The following is a 22,026-nucleotide window of genomic DNA, read 5'->3' on the forward strand; positions in this document are numbered from 1 at the left end:
TAGGCCTATGATCTCCCTTAAAGCAGAGTCACCAGTGAGAGCTCTATCCTCCTTACATACAAAACCAAACACTTTACGTCCTCAGTGGCGGAGAAAAAAACCTCCTTTCGGTGGTGAAACCATCCTTAAACCTTCTTGAAAACTGGCGGACAAACCAGACCTCCTTAAAAAAAATTAAAAACTGGTGGGGAAATCAGGTAGCTTATCCACCTTAAAATAAAATAAATAAACAGCCTTTATTGCATGTGTGTGTGCATGTAAGTGCGAGTATCTGTGTGTGTGTGTGTGTGTGTGTGTGTGTGTGTGTGTGTGTGTGTGTGTGTGTAATAATAATAATCACAGGGAGAGAAACACACACAACTAATAGGTACTATCTAACACCAGTGCAGAAGATGCAAATTCATAGAAAATATCAATATGACTCATGTAATGTTCAGTAGAAAACCAGCGTGTCTCATGGAGTAGCCCAGAGAAAACATTAGTGAATGTTGTATATCAGTCAAACAGGAGATCTTCTGTCACCATCAGGTGACACAGTTATTAAACAGTTAATTAAACGTCATCAAAGTTGTTACTTTATCATTTCTATTAGTGTTCCCTTACCAATGTCTTTTTTTTTTCTGTGTATTCTACTATGTCTACTTCTAGTTGTTATATGGCTGTCTATGATGGTACTGCATACTGTTTTTGGTGCACATATCTGTGTTTCTCAGGTCTGTTCCCTGGATTTTCTCTGGATTTTGTTCACCTGGCTTTTATCCTGTATGTTTCAGTTGTTTGTATTAAATTACAGTAGTTTTCTTTTCCCTCTTTAATAAACATGTGGAACTATTTTTTTTAATAAGATAGCGCTGGAGTTTTCTTCCTTTTTGAATTTTTCAATGCATTTTTGTCATGTTACAATGGCGTTGATTTGTGTTATTGTCCGACGAAGATCACGAGTGCTGGAAACATTTGCAAAACAACTGGTAAAGTTGGAAACTTGTAGTGTGCGAGCTGTTGATTTTTTTGTTCATGGACATTGTTAACTATGTTTCAGATCAGTAACTGGCTCATTTGTTTGTTTGTTTTGCATAGATGTGCATGTATTTATTTTATTGTTGCTCTGTTTTGACGATGCTAATTTGAGATGCTGTCATCTCTGAGATGAGTTTTTGTACCTGATCTCTGGGCAGGAACAATAAACTTGACTAAACTGATATTAAAAACACTGGTTTGTTCTAATCCAGATGTAGTAGCTTTATGATGGTTTCTGCAGGTTGAAGAACAGCTGGAATCATCATCTGAACATTTAACTCCTGTAAGAGCAGCACAAAGACGCAGAAACAGGCTCTCTCTCAGTGTCGTTTTACAAATGTTACAGCTGCAGTAAAAACAAGATGAAAATAATCAGGGTGAATTTAATTGTTACTGAAACAACATGTAAGGTCTTCACTAAATACCTCACCATCTACAATCCCTCTCTAATCAGTCGTGTTGATAGGCTGTAAAGCTGTAAAACCATAAAAGTCCACAAAAACACCACTGCAAGCATCACAGGGAAACATTAGTGCAGGCACACAGTGACTGTTTCGCTTTCAGCTTCTGCAGCCAAGCAGAAAATATGCAAATGAGGAACAAAATCCAACAGATTTAACAGAAGTAATGACCTTTTCTTTCTGTCCTGCTAAAACACATCACTAATAGCAGAAACATTAGACGTGCTTGTTTAACTAAAGGAGAATCGCAGAAAGAATCAGGACACCAGCACTTAAGCAGCTAACACATAATAAAGGGAGCTGTAACGGAAAAACAGGGAGAATAAAAACACCATAAACAACATCCTGACTCATCTGCATGAATCACAGCAGGTTCATCTGGAGTGTGTTTGTTTTAATTGTTGCTCTGAGTTCACACTTGAGCACCTGTGCACACAGAAGCATCTCTGTTGTTTTGTACCTCTGGTCACATTAAGATGGGCAGCGGGAGACTTTGGAGTCTCCCGCTGCCCATCTTAATGACATAATCTTCCAACAGCAGAATCTTTTTTTCTGGATAAATCAAAATCAGAGACTTGAACACCTACACAGCATCTGAACATGTGCATACAGTCCTCACTACAGTACCAAAGCTCATCATCTTGTTATGACTTATGGTTCCATAACAGGGTGTCAGTTCTGGAGTTTCCCCAAAATTACTGTTAACAGTACATATTCAGTCATAACCACACAGGCACTGCCTCTAAATAAAACTCAGTATCTGTAAAAACACCCCATGATGTGAAGATGAGAGTAATGAGTTACACAGACCATCAGAGGGGGCAAAAGTACAGACGTTCTTTACTTAAGTAGAAGTACAGATACCTGTGTTTTTAAAAAATATTCTCCAGTAAAAGCACTGAAACAACTTCTTTGAGTAAAAGTGAAAAAGTACAGTTTACAGGTTACAAGGTAACTAAAGCTTGTGCGATATTAATATAAGAATATAATCAGAAAATATTATCAGTGCACAAGAATACAAATATTATTCTAATCTAAATTCTAATTCTAATGAATGTGCTTATTTTGATTTGAAAGATTTCAAAACAATAACTGTTTCCTGTTGCCTACTTTGTAGAGGGTGACTTTGCCTCTAAACAGGAAAATGAGCAGTCAGGGGTTAAAGTGGTGGAGGAACTCTAAAATTAGTAATGGCGCTCAGTGTAGGGAAAAAATGATGGCCCACAATAATTTCTGATGTAAGCTTCATAAAGTTTTCTTAGTGTAAAGGCTGCAATCAGCTGACCTGCTGCTCTTTGTGGATTTACACAACTGAACTTAACAACATGTACACAGTTTCACCAGCTATCATATCTGATGTCCATCCCCTACACTCACACTATGGTAAATGGTAAATGGACTGGTTCTTATATAGCGCTTTTCTACTCTTCTGAGCACTCAAAGCACTTTACACAACTTGTGCATTCACCCATTCACACCAGCACATTTTTTCTAGGTGCTTTCTAACTGACATTCACACACATTCATACTCCGATGGATGCATCGGAGAGCAATTTCGGGTTAGTATCTTGCCCAAGGATATTTGGCATGCAGACTAGGGGAAGCCAGGAATCGAACCACCAACCTTCCGATCAGTAGATGACCTGCTCTACCACCTGAGCTACAGCCACTATGCGGCTTCACACTAGACAGTATACAGCTCATACAAAGTTTCAATTCAGTTAAGTAATCTAAGCATCATTATCTTAAATGCACATTCATTTCTGCCACACTTGATGTAACCATAAGCAGTCCAACAGTGTTTTATAGTGAATTCACCACATGAATGCAAACTAACCTGTTTTCCCCGGACACAACAACACACTAGCTACTCTGAAGTACCACAACCATAACTCCAGCCCACTTTCATCCCTGAGTATAAACACTAGATGAACTTAAAGGAACAAGTCTGCTTTGGAAATGTAAGGAGGAACTATCCATCCATCCATTCGCTTCCGCTTATCCTTTTCAGGGTCGCGGGAGCCTATCCCAGCTGTCATAGGGCAAGAGGCAGGGTACACCCTGGAGAGGTCCCCAGTCTGTCGCAGGGCCACAGGGACAGACAACCATTCACACTCACATTCATTCGCACATTCACACGTAGTGACAATTTGGATTATCCAATTAACCTATCCCCACAAGCTGCATGTCTTTGGACGGTGGGAGGAAGCCGGAGTACCCGGAGGGAACCCACGCAAACACGGGGAGAACATGCAAACTCCACACAGAAAGCCCCCGGCCTGATGGTGGAATTGAACTCAGGACCTTCTTGCTGTGCAGCAACAGTGCTAACCACCGTGCCACCGTGCTGACCGCATAATAATTGTTTATTTAATAATCATTAATCAATTTAATTCAATTTTTTAATAAGCAAATGAACACAACAACAGTTGTGTCCTGGTGCTTTATGCAGGCCTGGGGATCTGAAGACCATTTAAAGGTTCCTGGATGAACACTTCTTGTTTTTTAGAAATTTAACTGAATTTTTAGGATTTTACTGTACTAATAAATTCTGTTCGTGTTTTTGTAGATTTTTATTATTTTTATTAAAAAACTTGTGGTGAAAGCACCATGAGACTCATCGGTAGCAGAGTGTGAAATGCTTCCTGTTTCCCAGTTATTGATTGTAAATCTCTAAAATGGTCAGTAAATACAATCAGATGACACTGTGTTTAAAGAAGAGATTTAAGAAAGTTCAACAAATCAACCAAGTGAAAAATTCCACTTTAATTACCACAAGTCAAAGTGGACACAATTCTATCCCCAGAGACGAAACCAAGTGTTATACCAGGCAGTAAACATGTTTATTTAACCTTCAGACTGTTTTATCATCAAACATTATATAGTGTTATTTACAGTGATTCATTTCCATGTACATTATTTTCCAGTCCCCTTCAGCCTCACCACTGTTGTTATGGAGGAGCAGTGGTGATGAGCTACTGGGTCTGCTGAGCTCTAAAACTAAAACTGGTACTCGGAACCTGAAGTTTGAACAGTGACGCAGCCACACAGCTTGTTATGTCCAGGCTAACAGTCCTCACAGCTGCAGAAAAAACAGCGAACATGTTCCCCTTGTGTGAATCTGTTGGACTGTTTCTTGTAAGTGAATTCAGTGCCTGAAGATGAACACTAACAGCTAAGTGTGATTTAATTAAGACAAACACTTACTGACTTTTGTAGATTCAGTTACTACGGCAACAGTCCCTCCTCCTCCCCCTCTGCCTGTTAGTGTTGAATTCAAAACAGCTTATCTGGCTCCCTCTGCTGGTTAAACTGTTGAACTACCACATTAACTTGTTACCAAAAAGTTGATTCTGTGACCTGTGAGGTCAGTTCCTTCATCATTAATATGCAATAATACTAATAATACCAATAATAACAACTTTTTCTAATGATTTTTCTTATCTCTATATTTAAAATATAGATATAATATGCATAATACAATATATATTACAAGTAAATAAAATAAATAAAATAAAATCATTTAAAGTAATTAAATATTTAGAATAATGATCATCTGAACCTTTGCATTAAGAAGTAAGAAGTCTTTTCATTTTTGTTGAATACCCCCGATTTAAAGCAACACTTACTGTTGGCTTCATCAGAAATTCCAGAGCATTCCTAATATTTTGGCCAGTCTATCACCATACATGAAGGGGAAATCATGTTAGTAACTCATTTCAACAAGAAGCAGGCGCAGGGGCATGTTTATCACCTCTTTCTTTAGCAGTTGCTGTCGTTTTGAAAGCATGATTGGAGTGCTCCATATCATTTATTTCATTTAAGGTACGAGTTTCTGTTGGCCAGCAAGGTGTTGGTGGAAACTGTGCTACTGTAGGCCAAAGATGAAGCGAGATGAGAGGGGGAAGGTTTGTTAGGAGGCAGAGAGAGGTGTTAAGGGAGCCTCCAGGCAGGCGGAAAGGAAGATGAGTCAATCAACATGCTTAAGTTATCAGTTTTAAAACAACAAGCAGTGATTGTTCTTTTTAAAAGCATTTGACAATAATTAAATGCTACACTTTAAAAATTAGCAGTGGCTCATGGTGAAAGCAGCCAATCATTTGACCTTAATCCTTGATTTGCTGTGTGACTGTAAGGTCTGGCTAATAGTTGTAGTTTCTGTTTATTGTTTTCGCTCAGCTTTTCAGCTCAATCTTTTCACCACTTCTTCCACACTGAACTTTTCCTACAAGCTGGGGATGGGCTGGTCAAGTTAAGAGATTTGATTGGGCAATCCAGTGTCAGTAATGAAAATGAATGAATGGGCTGCTGTGAGTGGTTGTACAGCTAGTGTGAGCCTTTCAGGCCTTCTCTGATAATTTCAATGACAGATGAAGAATTAAATGAGACATCAAACATCAATGTCCTTTAATAATTACCACTGTGATCCAACTTTCCTGTCACTGGTTTAAAGGATTTCTCAAACCAGTTAATGAAGGTTTATATACACAACAGGTTACAATTGCACAAGTGCTGCTGATTGGCTGAGGAAGAATAAAGTAGTCATGGTAAACTACTGACCAAGTTACTGTAAGATGACATAGCAACAAGATGCTACCCAAGACAACCCTGAGTGTCCAGACGATCTGATATCCTTGTGTTGGTGTTGTTCCCTCGTCATCATAAATAATGTTGTTCCAGGTTCAACATTGCAAGTGACCAATCACCTTCTCCTGACGTCATCCGCGACCTCGAAAAAAACAAAGGCCTTCAAAAAATCTACTTCACTTGCGAGAAGAGAAACCACCTCTGTAAGGACAATATGTATAATGCTTACCGTTTATTAAGAAAAAGTATCCTGAAATTCAAACAATTCAAGTTCCTGGATCGGCGGACAGAAGAGGTTTCTCCATTTCTGTGTTAAAAGTGTGGACTTCAAACTACCAGTTTTTAAATTGTGTTGATAGGCCACATAAAACCAGAGTTATGATTAAAAATATGCGCAATGTTTTTTTTCCTGAATACTAACGTTGTGTTTACAGCGGGAAGGGAAGCACTTGAAAGTATTCTCTGTTTGTGACAAAAAAAAAAACAGAAAGCAAAAACCTTGGTTTTCTATTAGTGGAAAAAAATTCTACTTTTTTATACTCGAGTTTTATGTTTTTTGTCTGATTTGAGATCAATTGTTTTAATATAGTATTTCAAAATGAAAAAATAGCTGTAAATTTTGACATGTTAAGGTGTGCTGAAAAGAATGATACCAAACAAGACAAGATAAACGGTTTTTAAAGGTGAAATGTAGAAGTAAAATCCAAAGCAGACAAAATACCTATTATACCTAGCATTTAGTCACTTTTATAAAGGTTTTTATGAACCCATAAATTGAGGGAAAAAATACTGGGCCAAGAATGGACCCCTGAGTCATTCCACATAAGAGCAGGGTTTTTATGAGGAAATTTGTACCCCAGCCTAACTGTAAAGTTAACTACTGTGCCATTTCAGTTCTGTGCTGTGCTTTATAACTTTAAATAATTTGTAATATTTTTTCTAATACAAGTTTCAACAGGACTTAAGTAAAAGGGAGTTTAGAAATCTGTCTACAGTTGGATAAAACTTTAGGAACAATATTTATGGTTAGCAGGAACAGTGTGAAGCCTTCTATAAATAACAGTGCGTGAAATATCTTTCAATTTGCGAGAAGGAACAATGTCCTCGATTGATTGTGCATCGATCCATTGGTAATTCCTCAGGGCTCCACTAGAGGGATTCGCGCCTCTTGTCCTTCACTCTGTACAGACGAGTGAAAGCCAGCACTTTGTGTCAGTATCATCATTCATCTCTCCTCGTTTCCCCTGTTTAAGGTAACTGCACGCACAGAACTCTGTGTATTACAGTTGACTATTAGCCCACCATCATTGTTTATTGTAAGGAAAGAGGTGACTTGTGGACAGTTTTTGCTGAGAAGTTTCAGGTGAACTCCGTTGCTGTTTAAGCTAGCTTTCACTGGTGTCCCGCCTTATTGAATGACAGTTTTTCTGCCACTATCTGTATTTAAGTTAACTACTGAAAGACATATACAGCGCATAAAGTATTATTTCATTACTGTTGAAAGTCAGCCAATGTGTCAGCTAACATATGTGAGTTAAAAAGATGTATTTACCTTATGTTACAGTTCAAGTTGTGCAGCGTCTAAATACTCTCATAAGTTAAAACAGGGCAACTTAGTTTGGAAACTGTGGTCCTGAGACTGAGTGTATCCATGCAGAGAGAATATGGTTTGGGTTGTGTTGTTTTTGTAACACTCAATACAGACGAGTGAAAACGAGATCTGCGTGTCACTATCATTCATTCAGCTCTCATCATTATTTCCACTTTTTAAGGGCACAAAAATACCAGCAATCTTTACATAATGTTTTGTAAATTCGCACAAATGGGAATAATGGCGATAAATGTTTTTCAGTAACTAGTAATCTAACTAATTAGTATTTCTGTCGTTACAATGGTGTTGCTATTACTAACAAGAAAATGCAGTGCGGTCAACACACAGAGGGTTGAAGCTGTCTTTAGTTCACAAATATTTAAGAGAAACCGGCCAAATTATAAGCCTGAAGACAAGACGTTAATGAAGAACACAGATGTAAGAGCGGTCAGACTCAGGACAGATAACTGGCAAACTTTTATTATAACTCTGTATCTTGGAAGGACTGAAATAATGTTTCAGTATCTAACATTTGATCTGTGAGTTTATTCTCCCAAAACAATACTTTTATTGTTTTGACATTTACAAACTGAGGTTATTTTTTATTATGAATATGACCTTCTGAATTTACTGAACCCTCCTGCCTTCTTGGGGCCATTTGTTGCCACTTACATGTGTTAAATGGCTGCCATTTCCACTGTGTTCAGTGGAATATAACCAAACTTGTTAAAGGATAGTTTTTTTTCTGTCCGATTTAATATTTCAGTGTTAATTTCTTAAATCAGCCTAAAATGGCTGAGCAGCAAAAATCCCCACACCCATACCCCTAGTGGTCATTTTGTGCCCGTTGACTTCCATTATAAACGCTATTTTTCACGGCTAAAAAATTACGGTCAAAGGGATCGTCATGAATCCAGCTTAGGTTTCGTTTTGTACTAGAGGCCTTAGAGTTGTAATTTTTTTATTTGTCCACCAGGTGGCGCCCTTGTTTCACATTTGACGCCTGCTCGGAAATACCCCTTTCCAGCGGCCTGCTCGAGACACACTCGCGGGAAAAGGCACACTCATTCCCCGCATGCAGCGGGAGCTCGGCCCGCTGACCGGGCTGGACCATTTCCTTCCCTTAGGATCGTTTGATGGCGCTTTTTTTTTTAAATCAACAGGAAATGACGTATTTGTTTTCACGTGGTAGCGGAAGTGTGTGCTGCAGACACGGAAACCGAACCATATGCCCCGGCGCTGCGCGAGACACACCCGCGGCAGAGGCACTCCTCCCCGGGGAGCTGGAGCAGCAGCGCCGCCTGGAGACCATTTTTGGCTTCTGCAAAAAAAATTAAAAATGGATCGAAATGAATGTTGGTGTCAATCTTTTGTCCATCTAAAGGCCTAATTATAATAACAATAACATTTTACTTCAAATGTTGTTGTTTTTTAAATATTTAGTTTTTCTGTTTTTTGGGGCTGAAAAACAGGGCGCTCATGTAATACAACTGGGATTTAAAGGGTTAAAACAACGAAAATATAATTAAAACTTTATATGAATATTTCAGGGAGAAGTAGTTTTAAAAGACTGACCAATTTAAAGTGAAAAAAAATTTATATTTAATATTTTTATTGCACTTTTTGGGGAATTGTCCTTAGGCATGCATTTTTTAATGTGCTCCTGCAAAAAAAAAAATAATGGCAGGTCAAAATGAATGTTGGTGCCAATCTTTGGTCCATGTGAAGGCCTAATTATAATAACAATCAAATATTACTTCAAATGGTTTTTTTTGAAAATATTTAGTTTTTTTGTTTTTTGGGGCTAAAAAAACAGGGCGCTCATGTAATTAAACTACGATTAAAAATAAATAAATAATTAAAATATATTTAAAACTTTATATAAATATTTCAGGGAGAAGTAGTTTTAAAAGATTGGCTAATTTAAAGTGGAAAAAAATATGAATATATAATGTTTTTATAGCAGTTTTTGGGGCGTGGCACAAAATGGTCATTAGGGATAAGGGTGTGCGCTTTATTAAAAGAAAACAGGAAATAACTTTTTGGTGCCACTTTGACTTCTTTTTGATATATTTAACATTTAATTAGTACAAGAACAACATTTAAATGGCATATAAACGTAATGTTAGGAAAATATAGAAAACGGATAACAAAAGGTCAAAGGAACATCTATTCAGTGTGACTGACAGGTGATCTCCGTGCAAAGTAAAAACAGCACAACTGTGAGCTCTCAGCAACTCCCATCTCAACAATGATGTAGACAAAAAAAAGTGGAAAATAAAACACACATTTTAACCAATTGTCCATCAGTGGCTTCTGTCTATTTCAGTGTAATGAACTCTGCAGTATCTTCATGATCCAAAAAATCAAGTCCAGCATAGAGCGGCTGAGTGAATGTGGTCTGGACTCTGTGGAGGAGAGTCATGGTTTTAGAGACGCTGTAGAAAGACAGAATACCTGCTCTGTGATCCAGGTACACTCCTACTCTGGAGGACCGAGGACGTGAGAGGGGAGTTTTCACATTGTTGTGCCAAAATATGTGACTGTTTGTGTCACAACAAAATGATGAAGATTTATCATTTAATCCAAATATACATTCACTGAGGCCGCCATCTCTGCTGATATTCTTGTATGCAACTGCTACTTCAACTCCTTTTCCTCTCCACTCCACCTCCCAGTAATAACGTCTAGTCAGACTCTCTTTACTCAGGATCTGAAGCCATCCAGTAAATCTGTCTGGATGATCAGAATAGGATTGTTCTTCTTTGGTATACATAGCTTTTCTGTTCCCCTCAGATAATAACAGATGTGTGTTTGCTGTGTTTGGATCCAGTGTGATTTCACTTGAATATTTTAAGAATCCAGCTCTGGTCTTTGGCTCTGGTGGTGACAGTAAAACATCCTCTTCAGTGACTTTTATTTTTGCAAGTCAAATTCGGTACAAATATGACTTTTATTTTGTAGTACTTCACAATAAAGCCTATCAGATAAATGATTTAGCACCAACCTAAAAATAAACAAACCATATAGACTTTAACAAAATTAAGATTAAGAAACTGCCATGAAATCTTCTGTAAAGATGATCTAAATATTGCATAATCCATGAGCCCAAGTTCATCGAGCAAGAACAAGGATTTATATCTTCATACCCTGAAACACGTCTGCTAGAAGTAACCTGTGAAGCTCTTGTCTGACCTGAAACTGTTTCAATCCCCCTTAAACAACAAAATGACTGGATGTGCATCAGTGAGGGTGGTGTCTGCCCATCATTATGGGCAGCATTATTATTGAGATCTGATAATGCTGTTGCACACCATTATCAGATCTCAATGTTTCCTTCTTTGGAGTCAGAGTGGTATGATTTGGACCGATAATTGAACTGGGACGAGAAATGAAGGGTTTTGCTTCAGGAGCCAACGTGGTGTCTGCACCTCCATCAGGGGAATACAGGAAGGCGATGTGTATCTTTAATCTGTTAAAAACTAACAGAAACACTATAATGTGACATCCCTGCTCTACAGGATGTGAGGAGAGTGATGTGGAGTGCTTTTGTGTCTGACATAAACATGTGAAACCAGTTCAGACTAAAGAGTGAAACGCTCCTGCGAACGCCTTCAGACTGGTGAGCAAAGCACATGGAAGAGCTGCAGGTAGATGCAGGTGTGGCTGGTTGAGCGAAAGATGAATGAGTGAATCTTTTGTCCTGGGCAGGTACTTGTGTAGGAGGCTGTCATCAGGAGGAAGTGAGTTACCTGTAGATCAAGTTAGCAAGCGGGCGCTCATTCACATGTTTTCATACAGAGGAAGAAACACAGAGCAATTAAAGCAATGAGTAACTCCCTGGATTTGATCCAGAATGGCTGATGAGTTGCTAGACTTGCTTCTAGAAGGACTTTCGAGTCCACAACAGGTGCTCGAGTTCATGGACAAATTTCACTTCAGCCTGGAAATGTGAACATCGGGGTGCGACGAGAGGAAACCGTCAGTCTGTGGGCTTAATCGTCTGGAAGTCAAACATATGTTTACCACATTTCAAGCTCTGATTTCAAAGAATCAGAGCTCAAATATGTTTGGGTTTAAATTTGAAGCTATCAAGTGTTTAATCAAGGTGACCTTGAGAATCGTCAGTAAAAGACATTATCATGAAATAATGGGACTCTCCTGCGTGCGAGCTGCACTCAGCTTCAGATTTGACCTGAATAAGATTTTAATATGTAGGCCAGCGTGACCTAATAGGACAGTGAGAAGCTCAGAGTGGCTAAACGGACTAAACACAGGCGGAGCAGTCGTGTCAGTCGGGGTGTGTCGCTGGGAAGCTATTTGTGTACACACACACAGACACAGACATACACCACCCGAGGCATCTCTGTTTGAATACTCACTTTTGTGTTAAAGGTGTAGAGAAAGTGTCTGTTTCTGTTGGCGTGTTTTTGTAAACCTTCCTGTTTAACACCTGCAGACTGTTAAACACACAATATGCAATCAGAGTGGATTCAGAAAGGTGACAGGCTCTCGTTTACCTTATTTCAGACCATGAAAAGCTCCTTAAATAAACAGGGAACATTGCTGGAATATAAATCCCTCCTTTGTCCTCAGAGAAAAGATGCCCGGACTCATCTTAAGCCAGCTAAGCTTTCGCCATTGTTGCAGATTCTCGGTCTACCCGCTGCACCAAGACGAGGATAATGTAATGTTGACATAAAGCGCAGCCCTCTCTGCAGAAGCCAAGAAGCTGTCTGATTGCAAGTGCACGTCCGTGCTGCAACTGATCATCTTAATTTAACTCTGCAAAATGTTCTGCAAGAGGAGGTTGTTTTACACCAAATAACAGTTTTATGGGTCCCTGCAGGTCCTTTTAAAGTAGTTTAAAACCCTCCAAAAGTAGCCATGAGCAGGATGCCAAAGACATCTTAGATTGTGCTGAAGAGATTTCAGCTGAAGTTAAACTAAGGCCGGGCTCATGTAATACCAGTTTGCTTCAATCTTGTGCTCTTGATTTCCTGGTTTCAGTGTTTTTACTGTTTGCTCATCTTGTTTTATAAGGAAAGTCCACTTTAAGAAAAGGAGAGTAATACCAGAAGAACAATCCTGAACATGCTTCGGGCTTAAAACACCAGCAGACTGTTGTGATTCCTTCACCTTCACCTCCTCCGTCCTCTTTGCTCTGGTGACGCTGTGTTCCCAAGCCAGCTGAGAGCTTGTGTCCTCCTAACGAGGTGCCCAGGAGGCATCCACACCCCATCCTGAACCACCTCAGGGTTCCTGTCAGTGTGGAGGACGCCCCTGAGTAACCGAGCTCCTCAACTCTTTTCCCCTTAAGATGGTATTAGACCAACTCCCTTGTACGCTTAATGATGACTTCTGTCACCTGTACATGAATTTGAAAAACTTCCAGAAGTCCTGTCGCCTTCTTTTTAAGCTCGTTAGACTACTGTGACCTTATGACCAAGAATCTACACGGACGAACAGGTTCTGTTTTTTTTTCCGAGGACAGCTGTGTAGGCAGCGACCACGCTCACCTGTTGTTATGAAGTATGACAGAAACTACTCAGTTCAGAAAATAGAAACAAAGTTAAATCCTTGTAAGCATCAAAGGTGGAAAGAGTTAAGCCTCGGTAAACCCGCTGCGTGGGACACTGCATGGCACGGTGACGTCACACAGTCACATCCATTTATCACTGCTGTTAGCCGCAGCAGCATTCTGCAGACCGACGGGCGTCGCCACTCAGACAAACCTCCACATCATGAGAATTTGAGCAGTTTCCACAAAGTTTCATCTTTTTCACACTGTTGCCGCATGTCCGTCTGTGTAATGTGTGAGCTGCTGGTGCATTGTTAAAACTGCAGTTAAACCCACACGATGGTACACTCACGTCTTTAACCGAGCTGCAGCATCAAAACACACAAAGTTGTCAAATGTGAGACATGCAGGACTGCGGCGGCTCACGACAGCACATGTGACGTCATTTTGGAAAATGATAAATGGTCTGGTTCTTATGCAGCGCTCAAAGCTCTCCATGCAACAGGCGTTTTTCTCTACGCCAGAGTGCTTTGTGTCTGACATTCACACATGAGCTGCTCTACATGTGGCTCAGGCGGTAGAGCCACAGTTTGACATTAACTCTGTCGTGAGGTGCCGTTTACCATGGCTCGTTTCACGAGTCTCTACCCCGCCTCTAAGGGAGAGACCGGTCACCCTTCAGAGGAAGCTCATCTCTGCTGACCCGTGTCATAACAGGAACACAATCACACACTCTGATGAAGCTCCAGTGTGTGTTTGCGTTCAGGGTTTGAAGAATTCCTGTCATTCATGAAATTCTGTCCTGTAAACCAACCGGCGCCTCTTACTCCAGCAACAATGCATGATGGGATACAATGCGAGGATAGTGACCCTTGGTTGTACATTACTCACAGTGAGGCATTGTGGGATACTTTGAGTGTACTATATAAACCACAGTAACCCTCGCAGGACTCAGTATGTGGTGAGAGATCGCAGACTCAGGTCGTTCATCTGGTTTCGGTTAAACATTCTTTAATCCGCCACACCTGCTCGCTCATCCGCCTAGACCTGCCTGTGTGTGTGAAGTCATTTTGTTCCCTGCAGAAAGAAAAACACACACACCCTCACGATGTTTTACTCTGCGGGGGTGATGAGGCGTGTGCGCCGCCGCGTACGAGCCGCTGACAGTCGTGTAGTAACAGCGAGCGCTCGTGTCGACGCCCGCAGTGTCTTCCTCCGTGTCCGCAACAGTTGCCAAGGCAAAGTTTTGCCACTGTTACCATGGCAACTATCGCTACAACACCCTCAAGGTGAAACTGCGTTTGTCTCTCAAGGCTGTCCATGAAAGTGGAATAAATATTGACTCACACGCGTTCGCAAACAATGAGAGAGACGTTTAATGTTCGCTGTGTTTGTGCAAACTGCAGGCTTTGATTGCGTTTAATTAATTTGATCCAAGCAGGAAAAACCCAGAATAACAGCTTTCATTGGCCCAGATAAGAGCAGCAGATTATTTCTTTATTCCTTTATCTTTAGTGAATGAGGAAGAACGTGTTGGCTTTTCTTCGACCTCGACTGTTCCAAATGCAAACTCTAATATTTGAGCTTGAAGTGCAGTAAAAATGCAACTTTATCTGTAATCACTGGTCTTCATGTCGCATTCATGTCTGAATGTTTTCATGCGTTTTATCATTTAAATTAAAAGCAAAGTTTAAATTCAATCATAACACTGTTTGATCATCATGTATCCCTCTTTTGTTCTCCCTCAGTGTCTGCGGACATTGACGGGTCACACCGGTGGGGTGTGGTGCAGTCAGATGGCGGCTACCACGGTGATCAGCGGCTCCACAGACCGGACGCTGCGCGTGTGGGACGCTGAAAGCGGCGAGTGCGTGCACACGCTTTACGGACACACGTCCACCGTGCGCTGCATGCATCTCAACGGCAACCGGTAACAGACTCACTCACACACACACACACACACACACACACACACACACACACACATTAATGTTACACATGAACTCATAGAACTGCGTCAGCGCAGCTTTAACAGAGATACAAACACACACCTCTGGTTCACCTTGACCTGATTGGCTGTCACTGCAGCGATGTAATGCCTCTCTCTCTCTGTCTTTTTCTCAGGGTGGTGTCGGGCTCTCGGGACACCACGCTGCGCGTGTGGGACGTGTCGACTGGCCGCTGTGAGCACGTCCTGACTGGCCACTTGGCGGCGGTGCGCTGCGTTCAGTACGACGGGCGCCGCGTGGTGTCGGGCGGCTACGACTACATGGTGAAGGTGTGGGACCCCGAGACAGAGGTGTGCCTGCACACGCTGCAGGGACACACCAACAGAGTGTACTCGCTGCAGGTAAACACACACACAGAGCTCTACATGAGGCGGTTTAGCATCTTTGAGCTCCTTGTTTTGGTTTTGACTCCACCTCTCCCACCCCTCTCTGCAGTTTGACGGCGTGTTCGTGGTGAGCGGCTCGTTGGACACTTCAATCAAAGTGTGGGACCCAGAGACAGGTAGACCTCACGGACTCTGTTTTCTCACTGTGAACCTTGAGTTATTTAATGAGTTTATTTCTGTATTCAGACACTAGGGGGCAGTAACTCTGGATGACAGGCTGAGTTTATCATTATTACTATAGATTTATTTTGCTTTACATATAACGCACAGGAACATAACTGAAACACGACCGCCTCTTTCTCTGTGATAAATGAAGAAAAAAAACAAATATGGTTGATTTTTAATGGTTTGTGGCAAATAATGCAGAAAGCTGCTGCAATCACCTCTTTTCACTTTTATCTAATTTAAACAGAATAAATACAGTGATGCTCAGAGCGCCCCCTGTTGGTGGTAACCTGCTGTAATCATATAAAAATGAAACGCATGGGTGTCAGTCTAAGCTAAACGAGTGTCTCTTGTTCAGGTGGGTGTGTCCACACGCTGACTGGCCACCAATCGCTGACCAGCGGCATGGAGCTTCGAGACAACATCCTGGTTTCCGGGAATGCCGACTCCACGGTGCGAGTGTGGGACATCCGGACAGGACAGTGTCTCCACACGCTGCAAGGTGAGAAGCTGGTAACGTCCCTTAGAGGGAATCTGTCCGATTAAACAATGAGAGCAGCTTGAAGGTGAGGGTCGCCGTGGAACTTCTGCGCCAGATCGCTGACTCGGCAATAAAACAGGCTGACTCAAAAGTCCGCAACCCGCTGGGAGGAAGTGAGGAAACAGGGGGCATTGTAAAGGCTCTGAGATGAAGTGAATAATCATGTTAAGGTCTGAGGCAGAAAGTGAACCTGAGCTGTGGTCAGACTCGTGAGAAATAAAACAAACCACAGGGTGTTTGTTGCTACGAGTTCTGAGGATACTTTCATGCAAAGTCTGTGACGGCCTGTTTAGTCTTTTATGGTTGTGGATTTCACAGCGTTTGCTTTTCATCTGTTAAGCTCACATGTGCGGGCAATTCGAGCCACATGGATTTAGCCAGAAAGTACAGCTAAAGGGAATGTGAGTGGTTTCAAGGGTTTTTGGTGACTGGATGAAAAATTGGACTCGCTGCCAGTGGTATTGAACTTTATTTTCTGGGACTGTAAATGTCCATGTAATTTCTCTCTTTTTTTTCTTTTTGGAAATCTGTCCAGCAGTAAATATTTTAAGCAGCAAATATTTTAGAGCCAAAGAAGGAGGAAATGATTCAATATGAGAATTTACAACTCAGTGAAATCAGGTGTTATATCAAGATGCACATGCTGACGCTCATATAAGAAAGGATGCATAAAGTGATACCGCTGAGAAGAAAGGCTGCTCATGTAAAGACAACTGGTTGAGGTCAAGGGTCACGGTGTAATGATGCGTACTTTTCAGGTCCCAACAAGCACCAGTCGGCGGTGACGTGCCTGCAGTTCTGTCGTGGCTTGGTCCTGTCCAGCTCTGACGATGGGACGGTCAAACTGTGGGACCTGCGGACCGGAGCTTGGCTGCGGGACGTGGTGGCGCTGCAGAGCCGAGGATCAGGTGAGGGGTTCGCGCCACCTTAGGTCGCTAGGGAAAAATGTATTTTTCTGGCTGTTACTGAGTCAATTCATTTGCAAAGAGGTATGTGGTGCTTGCTTTTCTGTTTGTTTGTTTTTGCTAGAAGGCTGCTGTGATTGCCATTCACTGAATTGTAGTGAAAGTTTGAAAATGCACAAACTGCAAACACAGGGGTTTCTTTCACTTTGAAGGCAGTCAGTCACTTTTTCCATCCTGCACAGCTGGAAACGTGCATGACAGCACAACGTTTAATTTGTAAGCAAGCAGCCTGTATCCCATTCACACTGCACTTTTCACAATTTCACTCGTGATTGGTGAGTGGTTTGTGTTTGCGGCGCCTTCCATGCAGATTACAGGTTACCGTGGCGGTCTGCTAGCAACTAAATCAGTCACAGTGTGGTGTTCGGTGTAGCTCATATACCTCTTTGGAACCAGTTTCACCCAATCTTGTCAGAAAGTACACGTTTCTATAGCAACCGGTGTTTCCCAGTCCAAAAAATATACAAATTAAAAATGAATAAATTCTCAACTTCATCATCATATAAAATGATACAAAGAAGATATTTTTAGTAACTGACTCAATTATATATTATGTGGGTTTTTGTAGTGTCAACATTTTAATGTGGAACTAACAAACAGATTAAATACATTCACATTTCAGTAGAAAAGACGCTAAATGAACTGTAATGGTGCAGGTAGATGCAGTATTCACTCTGTTATTAAATATTAAGAATAAATATACGTACCTGAACTTTATTTATGTCCTCACCTGTTATCACATGTCTGTGGCTAAACCAATCACGTCTTTGATCCAGGTGGAGTCGTGTGGCGAATCAGAGCGTCCGACACTCGCCTGGTGTGCGCCGCCGGCAGCAGAAACGGCACTGAGGAGACCAAACTTCTCGTGCTGGACTTTGACCTGGACGAAAAGAAGAAAGAGACGGACTGAGGAGGAAGTGACATCATCAAACGCGGTTAAAGCCCAGATTTTTTTTTTTTTTTTAAAGGATTTGGGGGTCGGCTATTTTATTTCATTTTTTTTAAAGAAAAGTAACAGAAACTCATCACACTTTGACTTTTTTGACCAAAGTCCTGACTGGATCCGACTCTTCTCGTCAGTCAAACTGATAGATGTGAATGTTACAGCTCGTCTCTGATTGGCTGGCAGAGGCGGGTGGATGAACCCAGTGTGGATAATTCAAACAGTGTGACTGATAAATCCACAAGGACAAAAAACATGGGTGTAAATGGACAAACAAGTGCATTTATTTCAATCAAAATGGCCCAGAGAGGACGGCTTGTAAGAGAAGTGTTGGATTTCTTGAATGTATCCAATGAGAGGAAGAACGAGGGCAAACAATTTGTTTTTGTTTGTTTGTTTGTTTGTTTGTTTGTTTTGCTGCTGAACCAACAAGGAGGTCAAAGATGCTGTTTAACCAATGCAAATGTACCAAATCTTGGCAGCTGGAGAGACACGGGCAACTTTTAGAGGCAACAGCGATGAGCGATGTCACAGCATATAAACCAAACCTCACATTTAGTCAGTATTTTTTTTAAACCATCACATTGTTTCACATTTATTCTCAGCAGCTGAGCCAAATTCTTCATCTCTGTTGCCTCTAAACAGCGTGTTTTGATCCTGCGGCAGAGTTACATGCTTGGTGCTTGGGATTCGTTGGAAACGGTGAAATTCGGGAATTAAAGCTTCTTTTCCCATCATTAAAAAGAGGGAAGACTAAACCCTCGAAACATGTTGGCCACAGGCAGAGCCTCACATCTGCAGTGGTTGTAACACTGGAAACTTTGTCAAGCTTTACAGAAACATTATTTTAAAGAGAGAAAGGCGATTACTCTGGTTTACTGCACGCTAAATCACTCGCAGACGCACATGTCCAAATGATTTATGCCGCAGTTTTACTTGTAGTGCAACAACTTTCTGCCAAAAACCTAAACATTTTCAAAGGGGTGGCACCGGCTGCTGCTCAGCTCTGGCATTAGCCTGTTTCTGTTGAGACACTGAAGTATTAAAGTGGGGAAAGCACAGGAGTTAACAGTTCAAAAGGTGGCTGACTTCCATTTAGCGCCTTCAGTTTCAGGGTTGTGGTTATTTACTCTTCGTCAGGGCTGGAGGGGGTGGGGGCTGCACACACGAGCTTTTGTAAGTACGGAGTTATTGTTGCTGTTAAACTCATTCTGTGTGTGAGAGAGGCCTTTTTTCTGCTCAGTATTAATGAGAGAGTCTTGAATGTTTTAAAAGCTTAGGCTTCGGTCACGCAGGCTTAGAGAGCAGTTGTTGATACTATGGAAACCTCTGGTTGCTAGGGGAAATTGCATATTCCCCTGACCGGTTGCTAAGTGATTGCTGACTGCTGCTAGGTACTATTTTATTATATGTATCATTTTTCTTCCTTCTGCACACCTGTCATTCATTCAGCTGTGCAGAGGTTATGAACCACTTACCTGTTGTGAAATTGATCACGAAGGCTGAGCTGCACCACCTTGTGACTGTGTTGCTAGCAAATTGTTGTGGTCACCCGTAGTTCGCTTGGAAGTTGCCAACTTGTCTGCAAACACTAGCCAACTGCTCCCCAACACAAAACAGAAAATTTGCTTCTTACTACGTACATTTCAAAAGGTTCAACTTTTATTTCGAAGGTGAACTATCTCTGTTTTCAGTTTGTGTTGTGCTTCTCAGTTTAACAGCTGCATAGTTGGTGATGTTTGCAGACAAGGCGACGCCTTCCTTGCAAACTACAGGCAGTTGCTAGAAACTACTCTCCAACGAGTCTGGGAATACACATTTTTCCATAGCGACCAGTAGTTGCCACGGAATCGCACACCACTCTCTAAGACCTGAATGACTGGGGCCTCTCCCGCCTTTACACATAGCTGCTAACATTAGCATTAACACAGTTTTTAAAATAAAGAAGAGAAAAGTGAAAACGACCCTTGAACACTTCACATGACCTCGGTGAACATTTTCTGCCTCCATGGATAAAATATTTTTATACCTAAGTAATTATGTGCTTTTACTTTAAGTCATATTACAGACATAAAATAAAACCTGTTTTGTTTCTCATTAGAGAACAAAGCAGGTTTTAAAGAGCCACATTTATGCTCTGAGTCTGCTCTCCACATTATGTTTTCCAGCCACCTTTTGATGTCTTTCTATGATTTATCAGATAATCAGCATTAAGTCTGATCAGTGGTTTGTGTATATTTTTTAGGACATTTTTCCACCCTGTATTTTGTATCATTTTTCCCTCTCACCTTCTTGTGCAGGACTAAGCTGATTGATGAGGAGATGTTTAGCAGCCTAGTGTTAGCTACAGTTTTTGTTGTTAAACTTTCCTCAGACTGTGTGTTTATGTAAAGTGCACAAAAACTCTTTGACGTGCATCGACTTTATTGTTATTAGTTTGTACTTTCGTCACGACTTCACATTAGAAACTTGCATTGCACTACATTATATGTTCCATTACTTTTTTAATTTGTGTTTTTCCCCACCCACTGCCGCAGCACATGGGGTCACTCCGCATGTTTTTCTAAGCTTGTGAAATATTTAGAAAAATAAGATAAATAATTAAAAACAATTCCTCTTTACCGATATTAATCCGATAAGCTGCTGTTGCCAGGCAACAACCCAGGAGCAAGTTGCTCTATTGTTCATTTCCCCTGACAACAGGTGATACGTTTCAGGCAGGAGAGTTGACCTTTTTGCAGGTGTGAGGCTCTCTGACGATGTAATCATGTAAAATAATGTAAATACAAGAGGATGTACATATTCAGCTTTTTATAAGAGCACAGCAGAGAAAATATTGTCGTGGATGGAGGGATGACTCTGAATCAATAAAGATGAGTTTTATAAAGTGCTGACTGCTTGTCTTTTGTGTTTTAAACATTGCTTTTGAAATGTGATGGGAGTTTTCTGCTGCTTTTCTTACAGCTCCTTTGACTTTTATTATGAAAAACTCAAACCAAAGTGACCCAGAAGAATTTGTAACTCAGTTTTATGGTAGTTGGATTTCACTCTTGATGCACACCTGTGTTGTATTAACACTGCAGGTTATGTGTCTGCAATTTACAGATGTCCTCTAAACGTTTCACCTGCAGCTGATCATAAAGAGGAGAGCACCAAATGTCCAAACATGAGTGAGCTGAAGGTGTCTGCTACTGAAACCAAATAATTAAAAACAAAACAAAAACAAAAACCACTTTAAATGAGGCTGTGGTCAGAGTTTTAGTTAAGCACTTAGTAGTACTTCCTAAATACACGGGGAAACCCACTGATGTTGATGAATGTCCTCACAAAGACGGCCAAATGCCGTGTACACAGAGCTGCTTTGAGGTAAACTCTGGTTTACCAAAGTAAAAGAACGGCTCATATGACCTCAATGAAGTCGTCACTTGAAATTTACAGGTGAGCTGAATGCTGACAAGCACACATCGTTCTCTTCCTTCCTTCCTTGGTCATTTTAATGTTTGTTTACTGCAAACGCTCATATTCAACAAGAGGAAAAGAAACTGGCTAGAAGGGGGACAAGGAGAGGAGGGAGAGAAGGAAAGGAGGAAGGAAAAGATGGGGGAGGAGGGATGGAGGAAGGTAGGAAGGGAAAAAATGGGAGAGGGAAAAGGAAGGAAAAATGGAAGAGGAGGGAAAAAGGAGGAAGGAAAAGATGAAAGAAGAGAGTAAAAGGAAAAATATGAGAAAGGAAGGAGAAGAGACTGACAGATGGAAGTGAACGTAAAGCCACGTTGAACTTGGTAATGTAGCGAGCTCTAACGTCAGCTTGAGGTTTTTCGGACCAACTTCACTGGTACG

At 41.1% G+C, this 22,026-nt stretch overlaps 1 protein-coding gene across 2 annotated transcripts; it reads left to right on the top strand.

Annotated features, from left to right (window-relative positions):
- Positions 1-7,237: 7,237 nt before the first annotated feature.
- LOC146713728 (uncharacterized) lies at positions 7,238-21,078 on the top strand. 2 transcript variants are annotated; one of them, XM_085450073.1, is made up of 7 exons: positions 7,238-7,318; positions 14,926-15,107; positions 15,302-15,527; positions 15,622-15,688; positions 16,096-16,239; positions 17,037-17,186; positions 18,020-21,078. In XM_085450073.1, the coding sequence occupies exons 2-7, from the start codon at positions 14,974-14,976 to the stop codon at positions 18,151-18,153; spliced, it is 855 nt and encodes a 284-aa protein (XP_085306199.1). In that variant the 5' UTR covers positions 7,238-7,318; positions 14,926-14,973; the 3' UTR covers positions 18,154-21,078. The 2 variants fall into 2 exon arrangements, with proteins under 2 accessions (XP_085306199.1, XP_085306198.1); XM_085450072.1 differs by lacking the exon at positions 7,238-7,318 and having other exon boundaries at positions 13,695-15,107.
- The last annotated feature ends 948 nt before the right edge of the window (positions 21,079-22,026 follow it).

The sequence above is a fragment of the Copadichromis virginalis genome, linkage group LG3 (assembly GCF_057382275.1).
Source record: "Copadichromis virginalis isolate Kocher_CV1m ecotype Utaka linkage group LG3, C_Virginalis_male_GT1.1, whole genome shotgun sequence".
Lineage (NCBI taxonomy): Eukaryota > Metazoa > Chordata > Actinopteri > Cichliformes > Cichlidae > Copadichromis > Copadichromis virginalis.